The following is a 17,068-nucleotide window of genomic DNA, read 5'->3' on the forward strand; positions in this document are numbered from 1 at the left end:
GGCGGAGAAGCAATAGTTCTAACTTATTCTCAAATGTACCCTTCAAAAGGAATATGACGGGAGGAGGGACATGAGTAATACAATGACATAAGTCAGATATGTTTGGCCAGTGAACCTTTGGAGCATAAACAGCATGTTTGACAGATAAAATGTACAATTATGCTTTCCATAAGATTTTTACATTTTGCAACTTTTAAATACGGGTTTGTGAGCGGATCGTGGCATGCGCCGTGGGTTGTCTGGGCGCAGCATCAACGACGGCGGCTGCAGGGGTGAGGTGCAGAGCGTGTCCCTCGGGCTACGCGCACACATGGCTCGCCCCGCCAGCGGCACCTTCCACCCTCACGACTTCTCCGACATCCTCGCCTTCATCCTCTATGGCACGCTCAACCGCTCCGGGTGCGTCCGCACGAAACGGCGACCAAGCCTCCTGTCACCCGCCACGAACGCCGTAGACGTCCACCACTTCTGGGCTGTGCGCGCTGCAGCCCCACGGGGCCAAATGCGGCTCGCCCGACGCGTTTAATCCGGCTTGCGGCATAACTCTCAACTTATTTATAAAAATGAAACCAATAATCTTTGCCGAAATTATTTCACCCGAAATGTGAAGTGATGCGGTTCACCCTCCAGGCTTTAATAATATTCCGCAGGGACGTGGAGGTTGGTGTGGGTGCATGTGTCTGGGGAGCGTGGACTGCAGCGTGCTGTACACATTGGTTTTATTGTATAGTACAAACTAGATTTAAGCACAGTTCTTATATAAACAACATTTATTTGCATTACACACACTTGGGATATAAGTGAACTGACTCTCAAGCTGTGTGCTCATATCCAGCTTGTTCTGTTTCTCAATCTTTCCCACGTTTCTTCCCCTTGCGCGTGGACTGTCGGCTCCAGGAAGGACCCGTGGCTCGAGCGGTTGTATCACAGCTGCCAGCGGCAGGACAAGGTGGAGGTGCGTGCCGGCGTGACGCAGCAGCAGCGGCTGCTGCGCTGCGAGGCGGCTCTGTGGCTGTGGGCCGTGTGGGAGGCAGCGCAGTTCACAGTTCTCTCCAAGCTGCGCACACCTCTTGGACGCGCGCAGGACACGTTCCAGACCATCGAAGGTCAGCGCACGTTCCACAAGTGGTCCCGTGGCGCATCGCCGGTTCTTTTTAAATCGTTTTTCAAAAGTGTTTTGTTTAATCAGGTGAAAACTCGAGAGGCCAGGAAAGTATCTTGAAAACTTATATCTTTAGAAATGTTTTTTGTGCGTTTAGTTTGTCCTTCCCCCCGCACCTCTGATTAGCGCGGTTAGTGACGTACGGTATGAAAGAAGTTCAATATACATCTTTTGCAAGAGTGACCTGGGGCATTGGTCTGCCAGTAGGGGGTGGTGATTGCTTTGTATAGTGCCAATTGATAATTTTCTGGGTGATTTTGGAATATGGCAAATTTGAACCCTGACGCCAGCAGACAAATGGCCTTCTCTTTCGAATGACTTCAGACTATCTTTAACGTCCACCGTGAAGCAAACTAATTATTATTATTGTGGTTATTACACCCGCAATATTAATCAGGGCGGCCGCTGGATTCCCCCCGTGAATTTCTGCAACAAGCTGTGGAACCGGCTGCTACGAGGCCACGTTACTGCCCCGATTATATTGATTATTACTTATAGTACACTTGTATTTCAGTGTGCTTTTCATTTACTGCAGACCTCAGTCGGTTTTTTTCTTTCCGCTGGTATCTTTTTAATGCTTTCCACCTCGGGTAGAACATATTTATGCACCATCCCTGTCCATCTGTCAGGAAAGTGGAGTCACGATTACTCGTAAAGATGATCCACCGTGAATGAAAAGTTAGTATAAAGTGTTGCTGTTATGGAATTGCCCTATTCAAAACCGGTGAAATTGACGAGAGGGTTGTCCAAAACGTGGCAATAACAACCAGCTAAGAGGATTATATTTGGAAGTCAAGGCGATGGCGTCATTACGCATACCGTAATCGCGCAGTTCTTGACGAGTCATCTTGCAACATCACACACGCAAGTCTTTGGGTGTCTACTTAAGTGTTTAGGTTTGTTACGGCTATGTATGTTGAACTTCTTTCTCACTGCACGTAGCCAACCGTGCTAATTGGAGATGAAAAGTTGAACATCAACACTTACAAAATATATCTTGCTCCCCTTCTTGATTTTATTACCCACTGTCCCAGTGAAATTAACCCAGCACATTTATAATCGATACCTTCACCATCACCTTGGTCAGCATAATAACCGTCAATATCACTATTATCATCATCATCATCATCAACCCCACGACTATAATCGTCATTGATCACCTTGACTGTAAGATAGCCAGTGTATCACTATACATACTATAATTCCCACCGTTACCACTTCGATCAGCACAATCGTCGTCGTAAATGTGTAGGGCTGTTACAGAGAGCCCGTTATGCATGGCAGCCTATGGTAAACAAGCACAGTAGGCGGGGCTACGTCAGTGCACGGGCAGGTGCCCTCTACGACGTCCGCGCTTCGGACGTTACGATCCCCCGGGGCCCCACCCCTCAGGGAGGGGGGTGTATAAAAGGGGAATGTATCGGGGGGCTCGGGAGTGATGTTTAGCTAAAGAAGAGGAGGCGGAAGACGTCTGAGATAGAGCCCTGGACTCCCCCTGGTACGCCGTCCTTATCAGGACCGCGCAGGCTCGAGCCAGTGGCGTGGTACCAGAGCCAGAGCCAGTGCTGGTCTGGACTCTGGGTACCGGGCCCGACTGACCAGTGTCGGGCCAAGATAGCCTCCCCTAGCCCATTAGTGGAGGACTCAGAGGCAGGCTAAGGTTAGCCTAGAGGTGTGTCCTCAGATAGACGGGTGAGGGGGCCGATACCCCCTCAATTGTGTATGTCACAAAGTTGGTATTCAAATAAACAAGTGTGCCTCCAACTCCGGTGTCAACGAGTCATAAGCATTACTACAAATGTGTATGTGCGGCGTCTGGGTGATGCGGTAGCGTTGAGACGTTCCGTAATCCCACATGGTTAACGATGAATCGTGGGGGGGCTGCAGGAGCTGTGCGGAGCCTCGCCGGAGTGGCTCTGAACCCCGAGGGCGACGGGGGCGGCTCGTGGACGCACGCCGAGGCCGACGAAGGCCACAGCAACTCGCAGCTTCGGCTCACGTTGCTGCTGCACTACCTTGAGGCCCTGGAGAAGCTGATGTACAACGCCTACGAGGGCTGTGCCTCCGCCCTCATGCCCCCGCCTAAGGTAACACTTGCATTCTGTGTGCAGCAGAGAAACATGTAATCGAGCGATACACCGGTTATCTAATTACTCCGCTAATTGTACAACGGGACAATAGGTGGGGGAAAAATAAATCCCGCTCCACGTGTGTGATGGGCTGGCATTTGTGACATCACTGGTATCGTGCTTTTAGTTGATAAGCAGGGTTGAGAATGGATAGTCCTTCAATGGGCGACCACCATGCACTGGTGGTTGTTGAGGCTACATTGTGACCAGCAGAGAGCAGTGGAACACATCTGTTATGGTACTCTACCTCTATGCTCCCACTTCTATGATGCCCACTTTCACCATCGAGCACTGGCCAGCACGGTGAAGTATGGTCATATATCCCCCATGTCTCACACGGCATGGGAAACCGGTGGCTTCAGAAAAGGAGTGTGCATGTTTATGTACAGTTTTATCAACAAATCTGGTCTTTTGCTCTAAGTTTTTGAGCTGCAACTCTACGGAAAGGCATGCTTTCCGCTGGCCCCACACATTCACCACGTTGGACACTTCTGCCGCGTGCGTGTAGGCCATCCGGACGTTCTTCTTCACGAACCGGCAGACTTGCCAGGACTGGCTGACACGGATCCGGCTGGCGGCAATGCGCGTGGGGCTGCTGGCGGGACAGCCGGCCGTCACGGTGCGGCATGGCTACCACCTGCTGGCTGAGATGAAGGCCGGCGGCACCACACAGGTGATGCGACAACGGGGGCATGAGGGAACTTGTACACTGCTCCGTAGTTGGCTACGTGTTAGCGCTTGGTAAGCGATTTCCCTATGTGAGTCTTGATAATAGTGAAACTCATTTGTTAACTAGCTTCCCCTCCTGGATGTTTATGCGATTAGCTATGTATGAAGCTTTTTCACAGATGCTCAGTGTGGGGGCGGGTGAGCAAGTTACAACAAACAATACAGGAAACGAATAGATAGATAACTATATTTAATACTGAAATATATTCATATTTTAAATAAGTGGACTTGGGCCAGACATGTCATGAAAAGGAATAATGGCGAGTGGTCCAAATTAACGACAGCGGCAGATAAAGGAGAGCTCGTGCCCGGGAGGTTCGTTCACCACAGAGATGGAGCGATGAAAACGGATCGTGTGATTCTTGCACCGCCGGAGCACGAGGCCTGGCGATGACTTGGAGAGACTCTAATCCAGCAGTGGATAGATTACGGCTGAAGATGATGGTGATGAAGTAAATATTTAAGTTGAGGACAGGGTTCGTGTCATGGTTATAAGTGACAAGTGACGCTAATGCTGAGCTGCTGTGTTTGTACATCGTTGTGGCCCTGGTTGTGCGACGTTCGCAGGGAGGCGAGTTTGAGTCGGCGGTGATGATGGTTGTGGAGGCCCTGCGGGACCTGCGTTGCCCTGACGCTATCACGGGAATGGCGGTGTGGTGCGCTGGCCTCGCTGCCAAGAACCTACAGTGGATCGGCACGGTGGCGCTGCATGCAGAGGGCCGGTGAGGATGCCACCACCCCCCCCACACTGGGCCTGACATTTACACTCCATGGTTCCTTTTGAGTCGAATGGCCCTGAGAAGGGGCCGTTTTGGCATAGCTGTTTGGCCAGTCTTTGGTACCTCAAAGAAATGGCAACAGAATTTGGTGAACACCAACATATCAATGGGTACAGCAAAGAGATCCGGCCTTGTCCGTCGAGTGCTCGTCGAGCTTGCATTGGCTTCCAGTTGCTGAACTAAAACATTATAAGCTCGCACTCATTACACACAAAGTGCTTGCCACAAATGAACCACTATACATTGCCGTCCTCGTCAAGGAGCATAAACCATCACGCAAACTCCGGTCATCCTGGCCAGCGGCTTTTGGCTAGTTATCGAACAAAGATGGTCACTGCATCGCGCGCTTTCAGATGCGCTTCTGTGGCCATCTGGAAAGCTCTTTCGTCCGATATTAGGTATCTACTGGAGCTATGCACTTTTAAATCTAGATTTGAAAACTATTTTCTATAAAACTGCTTTTTGTGTTTAGTTGGTTGTCCTTCCCCCGCACCTCCGATTAACACAGTTGGCTACGTAAGGTACGAAATAAGTTTAACGTAAATGAAAGTGGAAATTCAAATAAAGCCTGGCGTGTGATTACATAAACACTTTGCAGACCTGTGCAAGAGTGTCTGATTTTGTCAATTGAAGAGTGAGTGTAAGAATAACGCTATATAATTTTTGCGTTTAGCTTTGAGAAGGCAGCGATGGACTACCAGGAGCAGGTGTGCCTGCTCACCGGGGTGGACTGCAGCATCCGGGGCCTGGACAAGGCTGTGCTACGGCTGGCCAATCCAAGCACCAGCACGACGAGCCCTAAGCACACGACCAATGGTACTTCAGCACTAGCACCAACAAATGAACGCTGTGCAATCATTACACGTGTACACACGCATATATTACACGTGTGTATGTTAACTCTCGATTTTGCGTGAGTGGATTATACGGGTTTCGGATTAACCGTGCTTGTGAAAAATTAACAAATTATGATTACATATGCGCTGTTATTAGCTGTTCACCACTTATCGAGGGTCTGTGATTCAGTGCCCACGTGACCGCAAACGTGTTGGATCGTAAGTAAACGGATCACTTTAAGTAACAAAATACAAGAGACATCGCATTCGACATCTTCATCCCATTCTGCGTAGGAAAACAATAAAAACTGTTATCGCCTAATTTAAATTTGTGTGCATTATCTGTTGTTTGGGCCACTTCCCACATTATCCTGGATAATCATGAGTTGACAGGACTTGTTATTAGAGTGCCATGAAACTTGGTGGCCATAGGGAATGTAAACAGATCAAGTTAAGTAACAAACATTAATATTCTTGGTTCTTTCGGTAAAGTCACGTAGAAGGGGAATTAAAAAAAACATTACAATTCTCACGACGTTTCGATTGCAACACAAGCAATCATCATCAGGTGTGAAAACCACAGCAAGAAAATTTGAAAAAAGTGGCGGTTTTATTATTATTTTATTATTTCCCTTCTACGTGACTTTCCCGAAAGAACCAAGAATATGAATCCCTGCAGTCACGAAAGCTTTAAATTGAAACAAACATTAAGATAAAGCTCACTGTGTTTACGCTTGCTCATCTATCTACGTATTTTTATGTTTAGTTTGTCGTCCTTCCCCCGCACCTCCGATTAGCACAGTTGGATACGTACGGTGCAAAAGAAGTTCAACATACATATCAACTTGGTAATCGAAAAGCCAAAGAGAATTCGTTTGTTTAAGCCTTCACTGTGTGGCTGCTGCTGCTCTAGGCATGCGCATTGCCGTTTCAGGCGAAGGCAAGAAGACCGTGCTGACTAAACCGAGCGAGCCGCCGTGGGAGATGGTCGGGTACCTGGCGAGCAGGACGGCAGAGTGCTACGTGGCGCTGTCCGACTGGCAAGCCGTGCAGGAGTGGCAAACCAGCGCGGCCGCCCTCAAGCCCAGCACTGCAGCTGCCCTGGCCCTCAAAGTGGACATGAACTACATTCGGTACAACGCCGTCTTTTTAGCGTGGGGATACTGGCGAGGAGTGGTGGGGGGTGCGTCAGTTTGCCGGGTTATGGATGCTGCTGTTATAGCCGATGCGGTAATTCCTCGTTTAACGCGGTAGACGCGTTCCGGAAAAGTGCCGTGTGAAGCGAAAATGCGTTACGCGAAGGAATTAAGATACAAACATTCCGGTGCATAAATAAAAACTATGCAAAATGTAATCACATTTGGTTTATATAATCAATCTTCAGTTCATCTAATTGCGGGGCAAAGAACTGAGATGAGGGTACGCTGCGTATTATGTAATTTCACGCGGATACCATTCCCACACTGTTTTGCTGCACAGCTCAAGAAAGTAGTTGGTCATTGACCGCTCATCGCGTTCCCGGTGGTTGTGCCAAAGTGTTCCCTAATAGAGAAAAAAAAGTGTTATAGCGATAACGCCGTGCTGTGAAAAATGTGCCGAGCGAGAACTTGCCGTATATCGTGTCCCCAAGCTGAGAACGTAAGCAGATATTTCGCGTTCTGCATATCGTGACCGTTCTTTTGGAGTGGAACCCTAAATATTGGAAAAAATTTGTAACAATTCATAATAAAGGTTTTTTGGTTAGATCGCGTAGGTATAAATGTGTCGTAACCCTCCACCACCCGACACAGCCAGTGAGGTTTGTCTTGTAAGCAAAACGTAGGTTCGCGCTTTTAGTTATTTTAGAACTTGCGGTTGTGTATGGACCGCACAGTGCCCTGAGCCGTTTTGAAGACGGGGACTTCACCGGATGTCGGGAGCAACTGGATCTTCTGCCCGGAGAAGGACTGAGCATCACGCCCAAAACCGTCAAGGAAAAGATGGGTACGGGCACATTAGTTGTCCTTCCCCCGCACCTCCGATTTGCACGGTTGGCTACGTATGGTGTGGAAGAAGTTCAACGTACATATACACATCATGAAAGCATTAAAATGGCACCACTGAATTTGTACAAATCAGGGTAGTGCCAGATTGAGTTTTAGAAAAATCTATAAAAGTTAAGTGTGTGGGGTTGAGTGGGTGTGGTGGCTCAGAGTGCAGAGCTTGCATCGCTGAGAACCTGGGCTCGATTGCAGCCCGTGGTTAAACCAGGTTTTCTCGAGCAGTGCGTTGATGGTCTCAACCCGGTCACCAATAACTGCAAAAAGAACAACAAGTTAAATGTGCTTCTGTACTTAATTGGTCTAAATTCCAGCTGTGAAAATATCGGTTTCACGCATGTGGAAACGTGTAAAACATGAAACTTTGTGGCAGGGTAGGTGAGAAAGTACTGCCCCTTACAGAGGTAACTTTGTGATGTCCGCTTTTGTGGACCATTGTCTAAAGCACGAGAGACCCTAACGAATGCTTTGACACGTAGTAAACGGCACACTGTGGAAAAAATCGAGGAAAATTTCCTAAAAATGTCGTGTGCGTGCACAGACTTCAAGAAGTTGCTGCCGAGCGTGTTGAGTCCGGACCCGACGGAGCTGCACAAGGCGGTGGAGACGCAGCTGATGCGCGCGGCCACGTGCTACATGGGTGCCGCGCGGTCCGATGGCGCGGAGCAGGAGGGCCACCTCGCGGCTGTCACAGAGTGAGTCTGCGACGCGACACTCGCAGGGTGGGCCCACGCGGAGACCACGATCCATGCCGTGGAACGCCGAGCCCTAAACCCTGCCGCTTCTCTGCCGCCGCAGGCAAGTGTCCAAGTACCTGAAGCAGACGGCCAAGCTCACGGTGACGCCGCTGCGACTGTCGTTGCTGAGCCTGCGCCCCTGGCTGCCGGCGCTCCCCACTCTGCAGCTCTACTCCACAAGCAGCCTGCAGAACACCATCGCCAATCAGATGGGCACCAAGGTGGGGTGTCCACTTTGTTTCTACCCTTTTGACACTTTTTACAAAAAAAACTCTTCAATTATAAATTATTTTTATTTTGCCAGGTAAGGCCCACTGAGCTATTTGGTTATTCGAAAGTGACCTGGCCCAAAATGATAGCTCAACAAAGTGAATATTCATCATCGTGTGGAAATGCATAGCAGCCAAATTTTCTAAATGTGGAGGGATAAACTGGAGGACCCAGATAAATGCAAGCTCCAAATATACCGGCGTCAGGGTTGGGATAAAACCCACGTCCTGTATAAGAGTCGAGGTAGTTAACATCTCGCCACTGTAAATGATTACACGCAAAATGTGGAATACCTTACAATGCTCAGTTGACTCTTCACCGGCCTGTTTTACTTTCATTGCGTCTCGCTGACTCTGCTTTATACCCAGCTGTTCGTTTGTGCAGCGTTGTAACTAGTTTAACTCGAGGCCTATCTTAATTGTTCGTGACAACCAACATTTATCAGTGTTAAATCTACAAATGGTCAGTAATGTAGGAATGATAACTATAGCAGCACTGTGTCCAAATTTGTAGCTCTTGTGTAACTGTTGCTCTGTACACTATAACACTATGGCCGATACTTACATGACAGATGGTGAGTGTTAACATGTCCTTACAATAGCCCTGGTATAACTGCGGTGTGTGGCCACGCGTGGCCGTGTGTGCCTGTGCAGGAGTGCCTGGTGCCTGTGAGCGAGCGCGTGCGCAAGTCCTGCAAGCAGCAGGACGTGCGGCCGTGGCTGCAGGCCCTGCGTTACGCTTCCTTTCAGCAAGCGCTGGCGCCCAACCTCACACTCACAGGTCAGACGGAGCTCCACGTCGCTGCTGCTAACGGCTCGGCGTGGCATGATGTCGCATCGTGATGGGCTGCCTGCAGCTGTTGATGGAGTAACAGAAGGGTGAAATGTAGAAGCTTGGGTGCTTTCCGGATGATTTTCATGGTGAATTACTCGGAACTCTTAAAAACATGGTGGTCGCCCTCATACCTGTAACTGTTGCTCTGTACCCAGGGTCTAGGTAAGGAGAGAATGATCACTGAGACCTCCAGTGGAAAAATATAGTAATAGGTTTTTACCCATTCAACTGGTACAAAAACTGACACCTTTATACGAGGCATCATGTTTGCAATAACCACAACACAAGCAGTCAAAATGCAAACAAAAGAAACAACTCAGGACAGTGCATATCATTATCATCATCAGAGTTGTTTCTTTTCGTTTGCATTTTGACTGCTTGTGTTGTGGTTATTGCAAACATGATGCCTCATAAAGGTGTCAGTTTTTGTGTACCAGTTGAAAGGGTGAACACCTATTACTATGAGAGAGTGATCGTCGTTCTATTCTACTCGCTCCGCAGGCCCCACCATCCCGGTGGACCTCCACGTCACGGGGCTGCGTCTCACCGCCGCTAAGTTCGCGCGCAAGCGCGGCAACGTGGCGCTGGCGACGCGGCTGCTGACCCAGGCTGCCGGATCGTCAAATAACACCGCAGGGATGGATGCTGGTGTGGCCGGAGAGGTCATCGCTGCCGGCACTCAGGACCTGGCCGATCTCCTGTCCGGACTCACTTTGAAGCAGGATCACGGGGGCATGGAGAAATGGGTGGCCGAGCTGGACATTGAGAAGGCCAAACTCCTGTACTGCATGGGTCAGTGTCGGCAACTTCTTGAAGCGTAAAGTCGCCAAACGAGCCTCAATAACTTGCCAGGTGTTGCTAGCTAGACCCAAACCTATAAAAAGTGTAAATATACCATTTACCAAGTGTTACACATAAACTGGAAGCACTCTTAATATATTCCGGTGATGTGTCCTCATTCTGCATTGTGTTCTCATTGCAGAAAATCGCTCTTTGTCGTATATCGCTTTGACAAAAATGTTGCTGCTTGGGAAACCCAAAAGTTGCTCGATCTAGCAACCAAATGGCTTAGGTTAACAACACTGGCACGGGTGTGTGTCCTATGACACGCGATCATTTCAGAGCTTTTTACTCGGTCTGCTTTCTTAAACGTGAAGGCGCTGAGTGCTCGCTGTGGCTCCGCATGTGTGCTGTGCAGGCCAAACGACTCGCGCCATGGAAATGCTGAGCTTGTGCGCGCTGTCGCACTGCTCCGGGCCTGCGAGCCAGGCCTGCGCCCGCTCCCTGCTCACCCTCACCAAGTGGCTCTACGGCGACTGGAAGGAGGCCTCGGTCCACCTGCGCCAGGTCTTCCGGGCTCAGCTGGAGGTGCCCTCACCAACATATTTAAAAACCTCTTTATTTAAGTCGTAGCTCTTGGAGTAATATTGTTGTAAAATGCTTAAAATTTGTATTTGCAACTATCGCAGCCAAGCAGTCCACCTTATACAGGTAGTCCCCGACTTACGATGGTCCGACTTGCGATATTTCGATCTTACGATGGCGATAGCGATATGACAAAATTGTACGATATTTTACATTTCGCGCGGCAGGCAAACGCAGCAGCGTACGCGGTACGATACTTTACGTTGGGACGCTGCCGGGATGTACTTTACGCATATAGTTTATACAGTACGGTACTGTAAATTGCTCTGTTTTGCTAAATTATCGCCATTCTCTAAGACTCCTGGGTAGGCGAGGCCATCTTCGACTTACGATGGGGTCGTCGTAACGCATCTCCATCGTAAGTCGGGGACTACCTGTATATATTTACTGTGAACTTCTTTCTCACCGTACGTAGCCAACCGTGCTAATCGGAGGTGCGGAAGACGGACAACAAACTAAACACAAAGTAGTTCGAAATGATTAAAGTTGCTTCATTAGGCCTCTCTTTATGCTCGAAGGGAACACCTTTTTGAATGTATGGTCTCCAAAGAATATTCATTACATAGTATTCAAACAAACCGTTTTAATCCTGAAAGTGATAAACTACGTTTCATTTGATATTTTGTTTGTCTGGCCTGAGACTGTGAACTCGCTAAACTAAAGAACCCAGCTTACGCATGAGCGGGGGTTAACTGCATCTGAACTCGGTGATGTTGTCAGTGCTCACTCGGTACTTTTACACGGCATCGGCTTCTTGTAACCACCCGGCCACCTTGGGTGGTGGCGTGCATGTCTGGGATCTCTCACGCATTCCACATTACCGGGTGAGCTCTTCCCTTCAAGTGAGGGATCCTATGCCTGGGCAGGGTGACACAAGCTCTCAGTGGCGAGATATTAACTATCTTGCCTGGTAGGTCGTGGGTTCGATCTCGACCCTGACGCCTCAATATTTGGAGTTTGCACGACTCGTTCAATGTGCGCTGTCTCACTGCTCCGTGCCGGTGAGCCAGGCCTGCGGCTCCTCCAGTTTTCCCCTCCACATTTGGAAACATGCGTTTAGAGTATTTGGCTGATATAAATTTCCACACGATGATAATCCACTTCGTTGAACTATCATTTTGTGGGCAGGTCGCTCCTGAAAAAGAGCTGTATAGCTTAGTGGGCCTTACCTGGTAAAATAAAAATAGGTTATAGCTTAGTTTTCTCGTGTGTCTTGGTAAAGGCGGTTGGCGGAGCGCTCTCCCCGCTCGGCACCAACATCTCCGCGCTGGCGGAGGCGAGTCGCGCGGTACCGCCCACAGAAGACCATGCGCCGTCCTGCCCTCGCCTCACGCCCGAGACATCAGGTGACGGCACTCTCAATTCACCTCGACGTGGCCGGAGAAACGGAACGCTGTTCAATTTACACCTGAGTGTGGCGAGTTTCATCGGGTTGTTTTCTTTGCAGTGAGCGTGGGCGTGGGGGAGTCGGACGTGATCATGGGGCAGCTCTATCAACTGACGGCAATGCGCGCCCCTGAATCGGCTAAAGCCTGGGCCTCCCTGGGCAGCTGGGCCTATCGCTGGGGACGAAAAGTCGTCGACAACTCCAGGTGCCGAGACAGTCAAGTGAACACTCTTCTCTCCCTTCCAGCTGTTACGGAGGCAGCCCGGTCCATGGGCCCACAAGCAGCAGAGTCTTTCGTCTGTATTTGTCATCGACGAGCTGGCCCTGGTTGTTGGTGCTGGTCGGAGTGTGTGCACCACAGTGAGCGTGTGTGATTGTCTTGCAGCCAAGGGGCGAGCATCCCGCTGCTCGGCACGGAGAAGGCGGAGGTGGAGACGCTGCTGCCGGCGTGCATCCCAGAGGAGGAGAGGGCACTTGTCTACAGCATTCTGGGTCAGGCCGTCTGCCGGGCCACCGGCCTGCAGGTGACCGTCCCACACGCGCATTACCATCACCAGCAGCAGTGTTGATTCGTCTTATACAGTGGTACCCCGGAGATGGAACTTAATTCGTTCCAGAAGGCCATTGGAACACCGATTTGTTCGAACACCGAATTAATTTTCCCCGTAAGAATGAATGTAAATGACATTAATTGGTTCCAGACACAATAAATCTCTCAAAAGCATTTTTACACGAAGTTTACAGTAATTACATGCATAAAATCATACAAAAAAACAAGAAACAATAAATAAATGGAATAAATGAATACATATATGGAATAAATGAAATAAATGAACATTGAACTTCACTTTACCTGTCGTATGGAGAGTTGATGGCTTGAGTGGAAGGTGGTCTGGGCAAGCGTCATGCACGCTGGCCATACGCGTCTCAGCCGTACAGGTTCTTTCAAGTCGCGATTGCCCGTTCGACCTCCGAATTTCGTTCGGTTTCCGGGGCAAAAAATGTTCGGAAATATCGTTCGAACACCGATTTGTTCGAGTTCTGGTGCGTTAGATCTCCGAGGTTCTACTGTAATTGTGCATCGCTTGGGCTCATGAAGGCAGTGGTCTCTGGCCAACTTGTTTGGTCTCTCCTTAAATCTCTAACTTGCTGACCCTCCCCTACTCGACATCTGTGAAAAAGAGCTCCATAGCTCCAAAGCCTGAATCTGATAAAACAAGTGTGATCTTTCGTGATAGACCACGTGCTGAGGATCTCTCCTAGAGATGCCCGCAACAGTGCGAGGTTTGCTCAGCAGGTGAGCTAACCTGTTAAACCACACTCGGATAACGAGCGGCTTTATCAGCCTTCGTGTCAGACTGTCCTCGTAAAGGCGGCTTTGCCTCCGCACCTCTCGCTGGCGGCTTCGCATTCACTGCCACTGCCACCCCACTGCACAGGATGAGGAGCTATCGGTGCAGACTCCCGAGAGTGATGAGGGAGGTGGCGCAGAGGCTGTGGAGGGCGCCGCGGAAGGGGAGGGCGAGGGGGCCGTGCGGCGCCGTTTACTGGCTGCATGTCCAGCCCTGGCCGACGAGGACCCCGAACCGGCGCTCGACGGACTCCTGTCCGTGTGGCGCGCCGTCGCAGGCCGCATCTTCGGCCTCTACAAGCTCTCCTGCCGTGCCTACTTCATCTTCCTGAGGCTCAACGCTGGGCAGGTTCGCGGTGATCCACATCTCATATGGGTTGGCGTCAGGGTTGCCATCTCCTGAAAGCGGGAATTTGCCAAACTAACTTCAAAAAGTGGCTACATAGACTTTCTACAGTCATCAAAAATGTCTCGAGACCATTTGTCATTTGTTGACCGGATATAAACTGATGCATGATCCTGGGCGCATAGAAGATGAGTACAACAACAGCATTTTCTGGTCTGTGCTTTGCTACCCACAATGTAATCTTGCTGCCTGTAACACGTGCTGTGCATGTTGGTCACCCATCCAAGCACTATCCAGGATCAAACCTGCTGAGCTCCCAGGATCAATCTGCATTCTGGGTGATTAGTTTTACGTAACCAGGAGTGTTCGTGTCACGCTTCATAAAGTTTCTCCCCTTGAGTCATCGCGGGCGCCTGCCTCACCTTTCCTGTGCCGTGGGCAATATCGCAGCACGACATAATGGCGTGCCCGTGTGGAACACAGGTGGGGGCCAATGGAGAGGATCTTTCCAAGACACCTACGGCCGCTCCGGACAACCGACAGCAGAGTGGAGATGACCTCATCGTTATGGCGACGCTGCGGTTGCTGCGGCTGCTGGTAAAGCACGCGGCGGAGCTGCGGGAGGAGCTGGAGCACGGACTCGCCAGCACGCCCACGTCTCCCTGGCGCGGTGAGCCTCTCGTTCGCGTCCAATGCCACCCATATCCTGACTGCTTATCCCAGCCCAACCGGTCGCACGACTGGGTGATTGCGCGTTTGCCGTGCGTTGCCGATGTCCTGTTGTTCGGGACGAGCGGCCTCCCTGTTTTAAGACCTCGAATGCGTTGACCATAAATGTCTTAAACTGCTCGTTATAGAATCGCAAAGAAAACGCGTGTAAATTTACCATGGAAGGTGTTGCAAGTGCATTTACCACATCGCCAATTAGCGTTTGATCTATCGCCAAGTACGTTAGCTCCATTTTAGGGCTGCGTTGTGGGTAGCCGAGGGCAGGTCGGCAAAATCCATAATTTTTCTACGTCTATGTTCGTGCATCTCCGCTCGCAGCCTTCACAAACCCTCACTGACCAGCGTGGCAAAATATGGTCATATAAACCCCACGACCCGCGCAGCGTGCTAAGGCCTGATTCAGCAGCAGGGGTGCTCAAAAGGGCAGTAAAATGCTCACTTAATAACACGTTCCTTCGGAGTGGGCAGGTAGGAACTTGGTTGGCCAGCGCATTAGTGTGATACGTGTCACGCGGTGCAAGCTGCGTGGGGCGGCGCGTCACGTGGTGCTGAGCTCGTCCAAAGCGCTCTATGAAATACAAATCGAGGGCGTAGCTATGCACGACAGACAGACAGACAAATAATCCCTGGTGGGCAGTGTGGAACTGCTGTTCCTTCCTGTATAAGCAAACGTATGCATGTTCTGTCCTGTGGATCGTGTCAGTTTGTGATGCGTCGTGGTTCCCTCGGTGCTGCCCGCCCCATTCCCCCACCCTCTGCAGGCATCATCCCTCAGCTGTTCTCACGGCTCAACCACCCCGAGGCGTACGTGAGGCAGAGCATCTGCAACCTGCTGTGCCGCGTGGCACAGGACTCTCCGCACCTCGTGCTCTACCCTGCCATCGTGGGCTCCGTCTCGCTCACCGGTGACGCGCCTGGCTCGGGTAGGCTTCCCCCCGAGCCGACATTCAACCATCGGTTTCATTATTGATGCTTTAGATCCGTGTGTGTGTGTTCATCTGTAACATGGGTCCACGATAAACTCTCGTGAAGATCCAATAGAAAGAAAAAAATGTTGAGACTTTCCCAAGATAAAAAATGGCCAATTGATGAAAGGGCTGTCTAAAATGTGGCTATGAACAAACAGAACAACACCATTATATATGGATAAGCCTTTTTGGCCGAGGTGTTGATGTCACCCCCTATCGCGATGTTGCACGTCATGGTGCGCCTCTCGTAAGGGAACATATTCATCATTCGGTAAATACTTTCAAGGACAAATGCATGTTTAGAAAGCATGACAGAATCCATGCACGTGCATGCTGCTTGTTTCTTGTTTGAGTAATCACCGAACAAGTGTGTCGCACCCTCTGCTGTATACTCTGCCCGGCCGCCTTTGTCTCCCAAGTGGCAATGTTTACACATTGCACTAGGTACGCATTTGAGGCTGAGTCTACCTAGAGGAGGCCCAGGACTAGTTCAGATAATTGTCGCCGGTGTTGCCGTGAGCGGGAATCAAATTCGGGACGCCGGGTTCGTAATGCAGCTACTGCTCTCCACCCACCTCCTCGTGTGTCGTTCTGGCCTTCATAGGTGCTCGCTTACAGCACTTGCCCCAACAGTCTGTTAAAGGCTATGCGGGGGATCTCTTTGTCTTTGCATACCCTGCGCTAATGAATGACGAACATTCTCTCCCCGTGTGTTCGCAGTGGGCGGTCGCATGTCGGCGCTGCCGTCTCTCCTGGGCAGCCTGAACGAGCGCGAGGGCGGCCTCTCGGGACCCGAGGGGGCAGCGAGCTGCCCCTCGCAGGCAGACGGGGAGGGCACGGAGGCGCTTCCCCCGCTGGTGGGAGCATCCAGTCAGGACCAGGCCATGATGCAAGACTGCTACAGCAAGATTGTGGACAAGCTGATGGCCAGCAGCCCCACCATGGTCTCACAGGTTCCGTGCAGCACCATGTCCAGACACAAACATTGGGGAGTGGGGAGAGGTGTTCGCGATTAAACAAAGGCGCAGCCCATTGAACAAATTGCTTTCTTTCTCACAAAAGAAGCTCCAAATTCTTGTGGGACAAACTGGAACGCATACCCTAGCCGTGTATCTACAACCACTGTTAGTTTGTGTGACTAACCTCTTCTGCAAATACATTTTACCTCACAGGAATTAGATGTTTATCATGGTTTAATGGTTAGTGCACCGGTCTTTGCAATCCGGAGGTCACCAGTTCAATCTTGCAGTGTGGCGGTTGAAACAATGGTGCAAGTTTTTGTAAATCCCCACCCCTCCAGCCTGTCCCCACCCAGCAGTGTAAATGTGTACACCACAGTTGATCAGA

At 50.3% G+C, this 17,068-nt stretch overlaps 1 protein-coding gene across 2 annotated transcripts in view; it reads left to right on the plus strand.

The window, feature by feature from the left end:
• SMG1 (SMG1 nonsense mediated mRNA decay associated PI3K related kinase) overlaps window positions 1-17,068 on the plus strand; it is a 51,176-nt gene that overhangs the window by 13,740 nt on the left and 20,368 nt on the right. Inside the window, exons 19-38 of one of the 2 annotated variants that reach the window (XM_078600215.1) lie at window positions 250-399; window positions 898-1,106; window positions 3,050-3,249; window positions 3,800-3,964; window positions 4,588-4,742; window positions 5,473-5,615; window positions 6,549-6,768; window positions 7,509-7,618; window positions 8,216-8,369; window positions 8,473-8,632; window positions 9,335-9,461; window positions 10,017-10,307; window positions 10,714-10,883; window positions 12,163-12,286; window positions 12,388-12,532; window positions 12,713-12,851; window positions 13,767-14,027; window positions 14,508-14,694; window positions 15,515-15,676; window positions 16,442-16,674. In XM_078600215.1, coding sequence (XP_078456341.1) covers window positions 250-399; window positions 898-1,106; window positions 3,050-3,249; window positions 3,800-3,964; window positions 4,588-4,742; window positions 5,473-5,615; window positions 6,549-6,768; window positions 7,509-7,618; window positions 8,216-8,369; window positions 8,473-8,632; window positions 9,335-9,461; window positions 10,017-10,307; window positions 10,714-10,883; window positions 12,163-12,286; window positions 12,388-12,532; window positions 12,713-12,851; window positions 13,767-14,027; window positions 14,508-14,694; window positions 15,515-15,676; window positions 16,442-16,674 — 3,505 coding nt within the window. The remainder of the gene's footprint in view (window positions 1-249; window positions 400-897; window positions 1,107-3,049; window positions 3,250-3,799; window positions 3,965-4,587; window positions 4,743-5,472; window positions 5,616-6,548; window positions 6,769-7,508; window positions 7,619-8,215; window positions 8,370-8,472; window positions 8,633-9,334; window positions 9,462-10,016; window positions 10,308-10,713; window positions 10,884-12,162; window positions 12,287-12,387; window positions 12,533-12,712; window positions 12,852-13,766; window positions 14,028-14,507; window positions 14,695-15,514; window positions 15,677-16,441; window positions 16,675-17,068) is intronic. The other variant, XM_078600225.1, reaches the window with a different exon arrangement.

Source organism: Lampetra planeri, chromosome 1 (genome assembly GCF_965212315.1).
Source record: "Lampetra planeri chromosome 1, kcLamPlan1.2.h2, whole genome shotgun sequence".
Taxonomy (NCBI): Eukaryota; Metazoa; Chordata; class Hyperoartia; order Petromyzontiformes; family Petromyzontidae; genus Lampetra; species Lampetra planeri.